This window comes from Dermacentor andersoni, chromosome 11 (assembly GCF_023375885.2).
Source record: "Dermacentor andersoni chromosome 11, qqDerAnde1_hic_scaffold, whole genome shotgun sequence".
Taxonomy (NCBI): Eukaryota; Metazoa; Arthropoda; class Arachnida; order Ixodida; family Ixodidae; genus Dermacentor; species Dermacentor andersoni.
In genome coordinates this window covers 67,779,418-67,793,191 of record NC_092824.1, presented here as the reverse complement: position 1 = coordinate 67,793,191, position 13,774 = coordinate 67,779,418, and the positions used below count along the sequence as shown (strand labels likewise).

Genomic DNA, 13,774 nt, shown 5'->3' with positions numbered 1-13,774 from the left:
TGAAGCTGAAATGATGTTGCAGTGCAAGTTGACATATGCTAACACAGCCCTCCGGCTTGGAGCCACATTTACAAATTCGTGATGGCGTGTAGCGTTTATTTGGGGCGAGAGGCCACATGTGGCGTATTCACACAGGACGACGTCAGCACGTATATACTTTGTTGTCGTCCAAAGTTGATGTGCGCCTCGACCAAAGTACCGAGATTGCAAGGAACCTTATTCTAAACGTGAGAAAGACGGGCGCCGCACCGCCCTTACAGAATTTGACACCGTGAAAGCAGTGGGACATTTCACGACAACAATGTAAAATGCCTGAATTATTTTTTGAATGCCGTGTACTAACACAGTGTACAACCATATACTTAAGCGGTCACGCATCGTTTGCAGCGAATCACGGAGATACGCGGCTTACTTTTATATTCCCTCCAATGCAAAACCCACACAAAGGCATGCCAACTGCGACTCTGTTGAAGGTATTTCTACGCATGGGCGTTTGCCGGTAAATTTTGATATACGCGAGCTTAGTCGGCCTTCTACAGCCACGACTGCATTGTCGGGCTTGGCATATATGTGTCCGCTTACGCAGTAGTAGTAGCAGTAGTAGTATGTGTCTTTTCAAGGAACGAAATTGTATAGAAAAGTGCAGCGCCGTAACTGCCTCCTATTGTAAGGACATCTCAACAGCACTGCACAGGGGAGGGGAATAAGAGAAGAGGAAGGAGGCCTCCGCAATCGAGCGGCAAGGCTGCCCGCCCGAAGAAGCTCCGCGTTGACTCCCGAGATTTGCCTGCGCTGCTTTCTTTGGTGTCTGGGCATGCGCCTGCTTTGCCGGTTACAGATGAATATTTGAGTGGGTGTGCAAAGACATCGGCAGCCCCACAGTTAGAGGTACGAGCGCTAGCTGGCAGTAGCAGTGCTTCGTTAAAGACGCCAAAGCACCCGCACCGGATCGTTTGGCAGCCTGTGTTGACGATCTGCATGGTCGACAAAACAAGCTTTCTTTATATTTTGTTGTAAATGGGCTCTTTTTCAGCGGGATGAGTTGGTTGCGCTGTCTGCACGAGGTTGGGCTGGCTAGTAAAGAAACCTTTATTATTTGGCCGGAAACGGTGCTGTTGTTGCTTGTGGGTAATTTCTCTTGAAGGACTGCGCGATTGCTCTGCACTCTCCTTGATGAAACCTAGTGTTTCCTTCATAGGATGCTAATATTACAATAGGTATTTTCGCTTTGAGCATCGATCTTGTTATTCGTACATTGTTTCACTTTTTGCGGATGAACGTTCTTCGGCGGAAAATTTAACGCTTGTTGCAAGACGCTCCTGTTACACCAAAAATTTCGGGACCGGTAACAGAAATTGAGGAAGGAAAACGTGGGAGAGGCCTCGGCCAGCACGGAGGTGTTGGAGAAAGTGTGGCGGAAGTCACGTGGTGTTGTTCTCGCGAAGGAGCACTGGGACTGCTACCCGAAACGTCAACGTTGCCATAGCAACCGTGCTTCTGAAGCGCTCACTGCTGCTCTTGGCCTCTGAAAAGACATAAGATTTTTGGGCCCGTGTTTTTCTCGCAGCACATTCTGTTTGCGAGACAAGCTGTCTTTAGAGCGTGATTTTTAAGCTTGAAAGTTGTGTTCTGGGTCTATGAGAGTGAGTGCCAGCCAGTAACAAGAGACAAGTAATTAGGGCGCCGGTCTCCATCGTCTGCTTCCATGTGCCACGGAAAAGCACACGAGCGCGCCTGCTTTGCCAATGCTGTTACAGAAGTTTCGTAGGCTTTGTTCTGACGTGCGTCGGCAGTGCAAAACATACGCAGTGCAAAACATAAGCAGTGCAAAACACGTATAAGCTGTTTGTTTCAGGGGAAAGTAACTACAACAAAGGGGATTTCAGAGTACTTAGGTTCTCGGGGAACAACATGAATGCACTGTGCGGCACTGCGCGGTCGAATATGGCGAGTCAAATTAGTGCAACTGGTCTCCCGCATCAAACCGATCAGTGCTACTCACGACATGCGCGTTGGAATACAACACTCGCGTCCTAAACATTAGCGGCAAACAAAGTGGCGAGACAAAGGGTATGATAATAGGGCACGATTTAATTTCCAAAATGCTCGCGAAGATCTTGTCTTAGCGGCTAGGCATAGCAGAGTTCCCATTGCGTCGGGGATGGGTGCCACTCACGAATCGCCGTCGTCGCGTCATAGACCCTCCGTCCGTCGAGAAGGCGCTGCGGTGACGGCAAGTGACGGCGTAGACGTTCCTCTGCACGCACGGGTCCGCCGCGAACAAGATGCCGCCATTGCACAGTCCGCAGGACGCACGTCAGCAACCACGCCGAGTCCAGCCAGTCTGTCCCGTAGCACGTTCGCTCGGCTGGCTCGGCGAGTTATCAGCCCTGGCGTAGCGCTGAAGTTCTGGGCCGGGGTGGTGGTTGCCAAGGCGACCGTGCTATAGTCGCGGCCGGTCTCATGCGAGACGGCTAACGTATGCTCCAGACCGGCTGTGACTAGGCATGCGCAGCTCGCCTGTTGAAACAGCCGACAAGGTTTGCGAAAGATCTATCCGACAAGGTATACGAAAAAAAAAGTGGTATGCAATCCACGTTGCGAAGGTGGTTGGACAGCGAAGGAGCTGTGAATGACAGCTAGAACGGGTAAACTCATATTAGGTTGAAATCATTCGCGTGGCGACATTCGCGTGTACTTTGCCTAATTATTAGCCTGAGACGTTTTGACGGCCTGCGACTTGGCTCGCGCCGGTGCTGACCGTGCGCCTACACAGAGTGGACCAGAGGGAAGAGAAATTCGCCGCGCCTAGTATGCGTGCTGATCTTCAGGAATCCTCACTATACGTGGCCTTCCGGTAGCACTGTCACTGCACAAATCAATTGCTAGGCCTGTGGGACATTCATATTGTAGTAGTGTCGTGTTGCTCTGCTTCTCTTCTTGCTTCTTTTTTTTTTATCGAAAGCGTGTGCGAACACCCTACTTTGGGCTCTGGTGTGACAACGTTTCTCTTCTGGTAACAAGGGTTCCCTAATAAAGTATAGTATATAAGCTCTCCACGTGGGGAGTTCAGATGCGTGCATAGCATCACGCTAAAAATTACCGATCGTGCTTTGAATAAAACGTACTCCTGCCCTAATGGGTTCTCGATTTGAAGCTCGGGACTAACGCGAAATAGGTTGCATCGGAGGAGAACAGGACACGAAGGTATGGAAGCTGGCGGTTTACTGTCCTTGTGCGTGTTTAATCTTGTGCTATTTATTTATTTATTTATTTATTTATTTATTTATTTATTATCATACCCTCAGGGCCCAATGGGCATTACAGAGGGGGTGGGTACATGGTTTACAAACAAAAAGCATTCAAGCGTATAACACAAGGACAAGATAAACAGACAGTAAGAGCAGCAAAATAAAAGGGGAAAAAAACCAGCAAAATTCCAGTCATTTTAAAAGATGATATGTCACAGCGGTCTTGAATGATGACGCATCGGCTAAGGTGGCGATAAAAGAGGGAAGGCGGTTCCACTCAGAACAGGTTTTCGGCATAAAAGAATGCAGGAACTTGTCAGTGCGACAAAGAGGAACAGCTACCTTATTGCTGTGATCGATACGGGAGGATAAGTACACTTGCTGCGAAATGAGTTGCTGATTCAATGAATGGTGATGGAATACTTTGTGAAATAAACAAATGCGCGAGATGTTGCGCTGAGTTTGAAGGTCAGGAAGGGTAAGTGACGATTTCATCTGCGAGACACTAGCGGTACGTGAAAGCTAGGAACACTTAAGAAAGAAAAAAAATAATTTTAGCTGTGTTAGTAAACGCCTCTCCGCAATAGTAAAAGAAAGTCACTTTTTACCGTGAGAAGAGGTTAGGTAAGTAAAAAAATAAATGGACAAAATCCAATGACGTTGGCGATGCTGCCATCAAATTGTCGCGTCAGCTCACCGTGACGTACGTAAAAGCTTTCGGAGAGCTTGCTCGGTCCTGCCTAATTTTTAAACTGGAAACATGGACTACGTTGAACTCTAAAGGAGAAAAAGAAAGTGACATCCACTTGTATAGATTTGCTGTGTGCCAAGGTTAAGCCTCACATATTTTTTCCCCCTGTCTGAAGCCATAAAATATTGCATCCATTTGGTGCACGTGTTAGTGCACTCCGTAGTAGGATTATAATTAATTGTGCCTCTCCAGATTCCTGCGGGCACGATGTCTTTTTTTTTGCTTTTTTTTTTCGCTGAAGTGCTTTGCAATTTTTTCTCAATGCCTGTAAAACTGACTTTAGCCCTAATTTTATTTTTTCTATTTGATACCACATTGGAAACCACGTTTCTTCGTTCGAAAAGTGCAGGCAACGTACAAAAAAAGCTGGACGTTCTAGAGCGACGACACCAATGAAGTCTTTTTACTAACTCCTCGGAAACTGAAGTGCGTTAGAGAACAAAGAAAGGTGGAAACGAGATCCGTTCTATCAGCACTGCTCGTTTCGGTGTTACACTGGCTTCGAATGTGCTATTCTGAATACGGTGCAGCCTGAAGGTCTGTTTTGCGACGCAGTCTGCCTTAAGTGGACAGTTAGTGCAGCGAGTTTTTGCGATGGCTGCACCGTTAACGAACTCATTCATCACCGCCTACATTTGTTGCGGCCACCATTACAGGTATGGAGGGCAAGCCACCTTTCGAACAAGAAGTTGCGGGATCCAACAGTGGAGGTGACGAGGAGCAGGAAGCCAGGCACGCTGCACCTCCCGGTAAGCAGGAGTGGAGTTAGGTTAGGTTTACAGTTAAGTATGGTAAGTTCACCCTTTGACTACAGCGAGGTTGTGGGTATCTTTATGGAGGCTTCACCGTACAAGATAATATTTTTGATCGTTAACGACGTGAACAAAGGAGTTCATGAATGTTGCATGGAGGTTGAGGAGGGGGAGGGGGGGGGGGGGCACTTTTCCACGTCCAGTGCTGCAAGTGGCAGTCTTTAAGAATGGGAAGCGGGAGTATATAAGCGGAAATGTGTTGTACTGAGTGATTAGTTAAGGCGACATATAAACCTTTAAGCTGAAGTATATCGCATAAAGAGAGAAAAATGACAGGACTGGCGCTGTAGGCTCCTCATTTAGATTTCCTTAAACGAATTCGGGGAGTAGTTATTGCCTGTCTGAAGTTCGAACCATTTACTAACCAACCCAGCAGTACCTATTAGTAAAAAACATCCATTATAGCTGCACTAGTGGTCGTATTGCACGTCGTAGACGATAAAAATTTATCGATGTAATCTATTGTGTCCACTAATGGCACAGTTATCCCTCGGGGGAGATTCTTCTCGTCTGCAGAGTCGTTTATCGGGTAAGCGTATTTAGGTTGCCGATGGTGCTTGTTCGCTATTGTAAACAATTGGTCTCGATATTTATTCAGGAAATTCGGAGAAGGAAGGGTCAGCTGTACCACAAGGGTCAGAGAGGACAGATGAACCGTCATCTGGACCAGCCACCAGCCGGCATGCAGCCGAAGAGCCGAGCAGCTCCAGAAATCAAGGAGACTCGGTCGACGTCGCTGACGATGCTGGGTGAGCTTTTTTTTTTGTTTTTTGTTATGCACGGTCAGAATTAATGTCGGCCGCTCATGCTATCGGGGGGGGGGGGGGGGTGCTGCTCAAACAGCAGCAACAATCTATATGCGGTCTTGGGCCAGGGATAACAGAACTAATGGAATGCCTCGATTTCTTTACGCAATAGTTCCTTTTTAAGAATACGCGCTGTTCAATTTGTTAGCACGCTCAATTGAATATTAATGTCCTTTATATTAGTATTCTTTATAAAGTACTTTATACTTGGTGTGTTTATCTTACCTTTGGAGAAGTCATCTATTCGCGCCGATTGCTTTCTTTTCGTTTTAGTAGAGTTGCTGCGAACGACAGTTATGAGCAATAAAATAGCTTGAACTGATGCTTCCAGTGATGTGACAGATTCTCGCGTAAAAGAAAAAGCGCAGCACTGTTAGGAGAGTAAACCAGCTCTAGAACGTCTATAAGCCGACTGCTCTATACAATATTGCAGGCCCGTTTTTTTTTTTTTTTTTACCGCGAACAATCGTTAGGAGCGAGAAAAACAGCCGCGGTATTTTTCAGTCAGGCGCGTTGACGTCCACCGGTGACAACTTCCGTCAAAAACGGCGAAGCATGCTTTGACAAGCATAGAAGGCACTCGTCATTGGACCGGAAGCTGGCACCGGAGGACTAGCAGTAACTGCTGATCGCAGTGAATTTTCCTTTTATTCTAATTGAAAACCGCTTGGTACATTTCAGCTCTAGCACACCTCGTCTTCCGGTTGTCCAAACCTTAGATTTCGTCAGAGTATATGTACTCGTGTAAGAGCGCACTTCTTTCTTTTTTCTCAATCTAAACGAGGTGCGGCCCTTACACGGGGCTGAGCCATTGCGGTCTCATTTTTTTTTTTTTTCTGGCCGTGTGTAGAACTCGATTTTTTTTATGTGTGTGTGAAAAGCACGAACGCTGTTTTTATTAACGCCTGCATTTGTTCACGCAAGCACCTCACGCCCGCCGGTGCCCGTCTATAGTCCTCACCACTGTCATTGTGGCGGCAGCTCCGACTCACGTAGGTAGCAGACTCATGAATAATATAGATCCTCAGTGCCTTTCATGGCGTTATAGATGACTGTGACGTCAAAGCTTTTGACAACGATGTCCGCAATCCCCGAAAGCCACGCGTTTAGAATGCAAGAGCAAGCACACAAGCAGCGACGCTCTCTTCCGAGTTCGAAAAGATTCCAGTACTTTTAATTTTGTGCTGCCAAGTTGTTGGGTGCGGCTCTTGCATGAGTGCGGCCCTTAGTAAAGTATATACGATATTATTTTTAAATGTTAAATAAAGCAAACCAATTGGAATTAATTGCCTGTATTGACGTGATTGTTATTTACTGTTTTTTGCCAGCCCCCCTGTTAAGATGCGACTCCTTTCCCACTCTCACTTCCCCTTGGCTTACCCAGCCCTCATATTTCTCGTTCTTAAGCTGTTCTCCGCTTTCCCGTTGGAGAAAGAGCAGGTCATATAAGTGCTGTTACGGAATGTCCCTGTTGCCATGACGCGAACATACGTCTCCTCATCGAAACGTCAGCTGTACGATAACGCTTGTTTTTTAGCCAATATTGCACACTTTGTTATCCTTCTCCAGTCACTCATATGTCCGTCGTTTGAAATATATATGCGTATTGTTGTAGAATAGCAAACAACGATTTCGTAATGTTTGTCCAACCACCTATTTGCTACACATGTTTTCAACGACGTAGCAGTAATTTCACCCATTCTATAAAATTACACAGAGAATTATCTAGAGTGTTTAGTTTCAATGAATTATTTAGATGCCACCATAGTTGGAACCACTAGAAACCCTTACAACTTGACAACAGGGTACACTATTTCTCCACTCGCTCTGGTTGCTTAGTGGCTCTGGTGTAGGGCTGCTAAGCACGAGGTCACGGGATCGAATCTCGGTCACGGCGACCCCATTTCGATGGGGGTGAAATGCGAAAGGCCCGTCTATTTTAATTTGGGTGCACGTTGAAGAGCCCTAGGTGGTCCGAAGTCCCTCACTACGGCGTGCATCATAATCAGGTTGTGGTTGTGGCACGTAAAGTCCCGTAACTTAATTTTTAATACTATTTCCCCGCTAGCTCATTTTTGATAATTTACTACCAGTGTGCCAAAAATCACCACCTTGTTAAGAACCAGACTTTACACGAACAAGTTCGGGATCGATGCGCATGCGTTTCGTTCTAACCTGCAAAAATGCCTAAATATTTTTTTTTCTCTGCTGTACCATGGATATACCCGGAGAATACTGTAGAAAGTACTTTATTAAAAATTCAGTATTTACAGTGGGGGATGAACAAGCGCAATATATACGACATACACCTGGGCACTCCTACAAGCCACAGTGCCCCAGATTACTACAATCTTGACCCACCCTGGTTGCTCAGTGGCTATGGTGTTAGGCTGCTCAGCACGAGGTCGCGGGATCGAATCCCGGCCACTGTGGCCGCATTTCGATGGGGGCGAAATGCGAAAACGCCCGTGTACTTAGATTTAGGTGCACGTTAAAGAACCCCAGGGGGTCAAAAGTTCCGGAGTCCTCCACTACGGCGTGCCTCACAATCAGAAAGTTGTTTCGGAACGCAAAACCCCATAATTTTACTGCAATCTCGACATTATTATTTCTTTTTACAGTACCTCCGAAGAGAGCCGAACGGATCGGTCCAAACCGGACGGCAGCCGCGCGGCGAAGCGAGCCTACCGGTGCGACTACTGCCACAAGCGCTTCGTCTCACACTACGCCCTGCGCAAGCACATGGTGGTGCACTCGTGCGTCAAGGCGTACGGCTGCAAGCTGTGCGGCCGCAAGTTCGCCGAGAAGGGAAACCTCGTCCGCCACCTGCGCTCGCACACGGGCGAGAAGGCGCACGAGTGCGGCGTGTGCGGCCGCAGGTTCGCCGCCAGGGGAAACCTGCTCATCCACGGCCGCACGCACACGGGCGAGAAGCCGTACGCCTGCCACCTGTGCCCGTCCGCGTTCACGCGCAAGCGCACGCTGGACGTCCACGTCTCGGCCCACAAGGGCTGCCGGCCGTTCGCCTGCGACCGGTGCGGCAGCGACTTCTCCTGCAAGTCGTCCTACGTGCGCCACATGCGCTCGCACACGGGCGAGAGGCCGCACGCGTGCGGCGAGTGCGGCGCCCGGTTCGGCGAGAAGACGACGCTCAACAACCACCGGCTAACGCACGCGGGCGAGAAGGCGCACGAATGTCCCCGGTGCTGCAGGAAGTTCACCAGGAAGTGCAGCCTCGCGGACCACCTGCGCCGCCACGCGTGCGACGGACGCCGCTACGCGTGCTACCTGTGCCAGGCGGCGTTCCCGAAGAAGGCCGCCCTGGACGAGCACATGGCGACGTCGCACGAGGGCGTCAAGCCACACGAGTGCGGCGAGTGCGGGCGGCGATACGCGCGGCGGTCGGGCCTTTTCAGGCACGTCACGACGGCGCACGCGCAGGAGAAGCCCCGCAACGAGGACCCGCCCCAAAAGGCGGAAGAAGAAGCAGCTCCTCCTCCAACAGAAAATCCCTAAACATATTCGAACTCCTTTTGAAAAAAAAATTTACATGGGCCTCATTGCCCTGATTGGGCACAACGTGCGAAATAACCGAGCGTGCTACCATGGGTTGTTTTCCTGTATAAGCATGCAGTGCTCTTCTGTGACTTTTTCTTTCAATGAGTGTCAATTACGCACTTAGTCTTATTTATGCACATGGTTTGCGCTGCTGTTGGCAAGTCTTCAGTGTGATATGTGGTGACGATTGCATCTCGGGGCAGTGACGTAGCCACGAAGTAACCGACCCCAGACGATGACAATTTGGCCTTGAATACACATTGACTAGGATGCAACTTGCAATATTGAAATCGATTTGATCAGGACTCCTTCTCTTGGGCATCACGATGGGGAAATACCGTGCGAATGTGGGAAGCCGTTTCTTTGTACCTATATGATACTACAAGATCAGGAGGTGGCGAAGCGTGCGAGTTTTGCATCTGGGGATGTAGAAGCGGGTGGTACTCGTCCAAGATGCCATTTCCAGTCTCTCTTACGTTGTTCACGTTCTGAAAAGGAAGAGGGCTACCGTTCCGGCGTTATCAAAGCGCATTGGCAGTTTCGGAGTAAAGGTCATCTATGCAAGGTTCCCCAAAATTATTTCTTAGTTAAGTCTGGTACTTCTTCGTGGCAATAGTGGTTTATAAAGGGGCATCTGGTTGTATTTAGCAATTTCGATTTTCATTTGAGCTTCACTCATCTGAAAACATAAGAAAGTTAGCGATAGGGTAACGAACATTGAAATAAAATTGCAGGCGTAAGCTCAGGTTTTATAGTTTAGACCGCAAGCAAGGGTAGGTTACTATCGCAGCCCATAATTATAAGGAAAATCAGGGTTTTAATACGCTAATAAATTTAAGTGGCTAGAGAAATAGCATAAGTACGATAAGCAAATTGGTTGGTAGACTTGTATCAGGGCGTTCTATTTTTGCAATGTTGGGTGGTCTGTTACGGAAACTACGTAAGTGTAAGCAAATGTGGTTGAGGGTAGCTGAGGCTACAGTCGGGTGACGAGATCGCGAAACGTGCATCCAGCCGGGCGACCCCAGAAAGCACAGGCGCTGGCAAAGGTATTCATCCTGCAAGGAACAATTATATGCCCCCCCCCCCCCCCCCCAAAAAAAAAAAAAAACGTACGTCTGTCATTGCAGAATATGAAGCTTTTGCCAAATGGCTTCAGATGTCTGTGTCATGTTTGAGTGTTTGTCCACTTGTGAGTATTCGACTACTGCGCTCTAGCAGATGGGGCAATATTCGTGAGTAATTGGGGGAGGGGGGGAAGGGTATTACTTGTCGTAGCGGATGTAGGGATAGCGTATAAATGTCGTCTTGCACTATGGTTTCGGAATCAATGGCGCATCTTTCCTTTATATTCACCTTCTCTTCCTATAGTTCTGATTGAATGTTCTTAGTAAGTCCCAAGAATGTTACGTTTACTCTTTAATGGAAGCAATTGCTCTAAACTGACTTGTGTTGTCCTAATATTATCATTGCCTTCTTTAGCATGTACCCTTGCATTAGTTTTTGCTATGATGAACCTCGACTGTGAAAAGCCCGTCTATCGAATGAATTATTCGGAACGAACCAGTAATAAACACGGTTGAGATGAGGCAAAAGAGTTTTTTTAGCTACACCAAATATCTAAAAAAAATTGCCTGTGGCAGATAGTACAATTCTAACCCTTGATCTAAATTATTCGATGAGGCGGCCACTACTTTTACGAGAAATAAAAGCTCTTAATTGAATAATTAGGTTGATTACGCAAATTATTTGTAACGAGTCATTTTAAGGCGTTGGTACATTTTTGACATATTTCAATCTAGAAATCTTAGCTAGTATGTTCTGAAGGCGTATCCACATAGAAGATTATCTCGATATAGGCACAGTCCAGAGAATACCAACGCACTAGCTATGATTTATAGATTGAAATATGCGTTCGAAATTAATTTAGCGTATTAAGCTTGCTCAAGTAGACATTTTTATTTCTCGCATGAGCCATTGCGGCCTCATAGAGTAATTTAGGTCAAACGTTAGAATTGTGCTATCTGGCACAGGCAATATTTAAAACCTTGGTGCAGCTTAAAAAAACACTTCTAGAAGCATAACAGATAAATTCTTAGTATATACTTGCCATAGGTAGGCACCATTTTTATCACCATCATCATCTTAAGTGCACTGCCCCCCCCCCCCCCCCCTCTTCAAGCATAGAAGAAGCAAAAATATGTTCAAGAACTATCCAGTCATTAACAAATTTCACTCAACACCTGCGGCGGCGAAATGTGGTAATGTGATCTCTAAATTCCGTACATTTTTTTCAAGATTGACAACAAAACAGTTTTGTCGAGTACGTTACCGAGTGCTCCGAAATCACAAGCAACTAAACAGCACATCCATCGCTCCACTCTCGATAACTTGTAATACCTAGCGCAGGTATTACACTGTACGGCCACCAAAAAAATAAAAATCAGTGCCATTTCACTCCGTGAAGGTGGAAGGCCAGCGAAGCTGTGCATGTGGGCCTCTTAATGACCAGCTGTCCATTGCCGCGCGTCAAACGCCGTATGCACCCCTCCGCCTTCGCCTTCCCCCCCCCCCCCCCCCCCCGAAAGCGAGGCGCGACTAGCCCCTCCACGATGCTGAGCCTCGGAAGCTGATGAGGCACCGGGGGGTGTGCGTGCGCGTGCATTGTTGCAAAACGAGGCGCGGCACCTCTCACTAGCGAATCCCGGCACGTAGACCAGACACGCACCTCACCGCACTCCGAGGGAACACACTGCTTCACCGTAGCCAAGGAGATCGTGCGTTGGTCGACATCCCGCCGTGCAGTAATGGTTGCGAGGTCACTCGAAAACCACAAGCGGTCACACACAACACAGGCCACACAAAAGTGGGTTTCCCCACAGATTCCCTTTGAAACCTTTGTGCGCTACACAGCTTCGCCGGTCATCCACCTTCCCAGAGTGGAACGGCTCACGATATTTTTTTTCCTAATTACTTTAGTCAAGTATACCCTTCCTTCAATCTACGATTCATTTGAAGTATTATGAATTCGCCATGCCAGCAATTACCTTTTACTGCTGGGCGGATGTAGCGGTGTCACAGCGCACGGAAAACGTTCTTAAGCTGCGTAACTCAGGTATTACGCAATCGCTGTGCACACGGCTCGTTGGACCCAATCCATAGCATTCAAATGGGAAGAAATTCCTCAACTAGCCACGTGATGAGTCCATTATTATATATCTAGCCGCGTGCGCCGAAATGAACTAATTGCATTTAAAAAGAAAACACGTAGTGCGTACATCGCATTAGCTAGAGAACCGTAGGTCACCACACCCAAACTCGCCAAGTGACCGAGCAAGCTAGTTTGTTTTCACCTAACATGCACCAATGCATGCTCGCGTTGCCCTGCCCTTCTCGCAAAAGGTTCTTCATAAACTCCTGCCTATATTATTTTAGTGACTGCAGTAGTAGCCGTTCGTGCACAGCGGTCGCTAATTTCTTGTCAAGCGTACTACGTCACACGGAAGTGGGCGCGCCTTTCGTGATGTGAAAGCAGCCGACGCGGTGGATTAGCCGCTGTGTGCTGCGAAGTACGAGGTTACCGGTTCGAATCCCGACTACATTTCTGACGGGGGACTAAATAAAAAAAAAACGCTAGCGTATACCGTGCATTCGGTGCACGTTAAAGAACCCTCCAGGTGGTCAAAATTGATCTGGTGTCCCCCCCCCCCCACCCTCCACTGCGACGCACGTCATAATGAGATTGTTGTTTTGGCACATAAGACCTGAGAATCTAATGGAATTATAGAGTGTGAATCAGAAGTTCCATTGCTAAAGATGAGCATGCAAGACCCGCGTAGATGACGAATGTTGTTTGAGGAGCAGCTTCAGTTTCGTTTAATTCGATACTACCTCGCAGTTTTAAACGATACCGTGACTGCAAGTTCGTCCTCCCCTCTATACCGAGACGAGCCCAGAGCTACGAGCAGACAGAGAAGACGCTAGGCTTTTCAATTAATGTCATGGAGTGTCAACAAAGCGCAGTGACCTCGTCCCACGAGGGGCGAAGCTGTCATGCTCTTTATTGAGTCGACGTGTAGTGTTAAAAAAAACCTCAGTGGGCGAAGATGTTATCGAGCCTAGTATGCGAAGAAGTCAGGCTGGCGGAATCGGTGGCCAAGGTAGCGACTCCACGCATCCCAACCTAGCTCCCTCCCTGGCCTGGCATCCCCCTTCCCCTTCTAATATATTTAATAAAGTTGTTTCCTCCTACTCTTCATCCTTCTCCTCCTCCGTGTAGTGTTCAACAGAGAAACATTCTGGAACATAGAGGATTACAAAAGTCCTCGTAGAACCAACATACGATTAATATATTTTAATCCTGCCTCACCATATGTTCAACGTTAGTAACGCAAAGAGACACACGTGTGCATATGTGAACATGTAATACATACATAAGTTTATTTTTCACGAGAGTTTTTATTAAAAGTCTATAGCGTTCTCTTTCCTTCATTCCGTCGGATTTTCTTCTGATGCCTTTTTCAAAGCAACCTGGTTGATATTGCCGTTATTCTTCCCTACCTTCACACTCGGTCGTTCACACTGAAGTTTGGGTTT

At 47.5% G+C, this 13,774-nt stretch overlaps 1 protein-coding gene across 1 annotated transcript; it reads left to right on the top strand.

The window, feature by feature from the left end:
* Positions 1-4,660: 4,660 nt before the first annotated feature.
* LOC126517698 (uncharacterized) lies at positions 4,661-10,268 on the top strand. Its single transcript, XM_050167490.3, has 3 exons — positions 4,661-4,751; positions 5,413-5,563; positions 8,242-10,268. The coding sequence occupies exons 1-3, from the start codon at positions 4,661-4,663 to the stop codon at positions 9,134-9,136; spliced, it is 1,137 nt and encodes a 378-aa protein (XP_050023447.3). The 3' UTR covers positions 9,137-10,268.
* Positions 10,269-13,774: the final 3,506 nt, after the last annotated feature.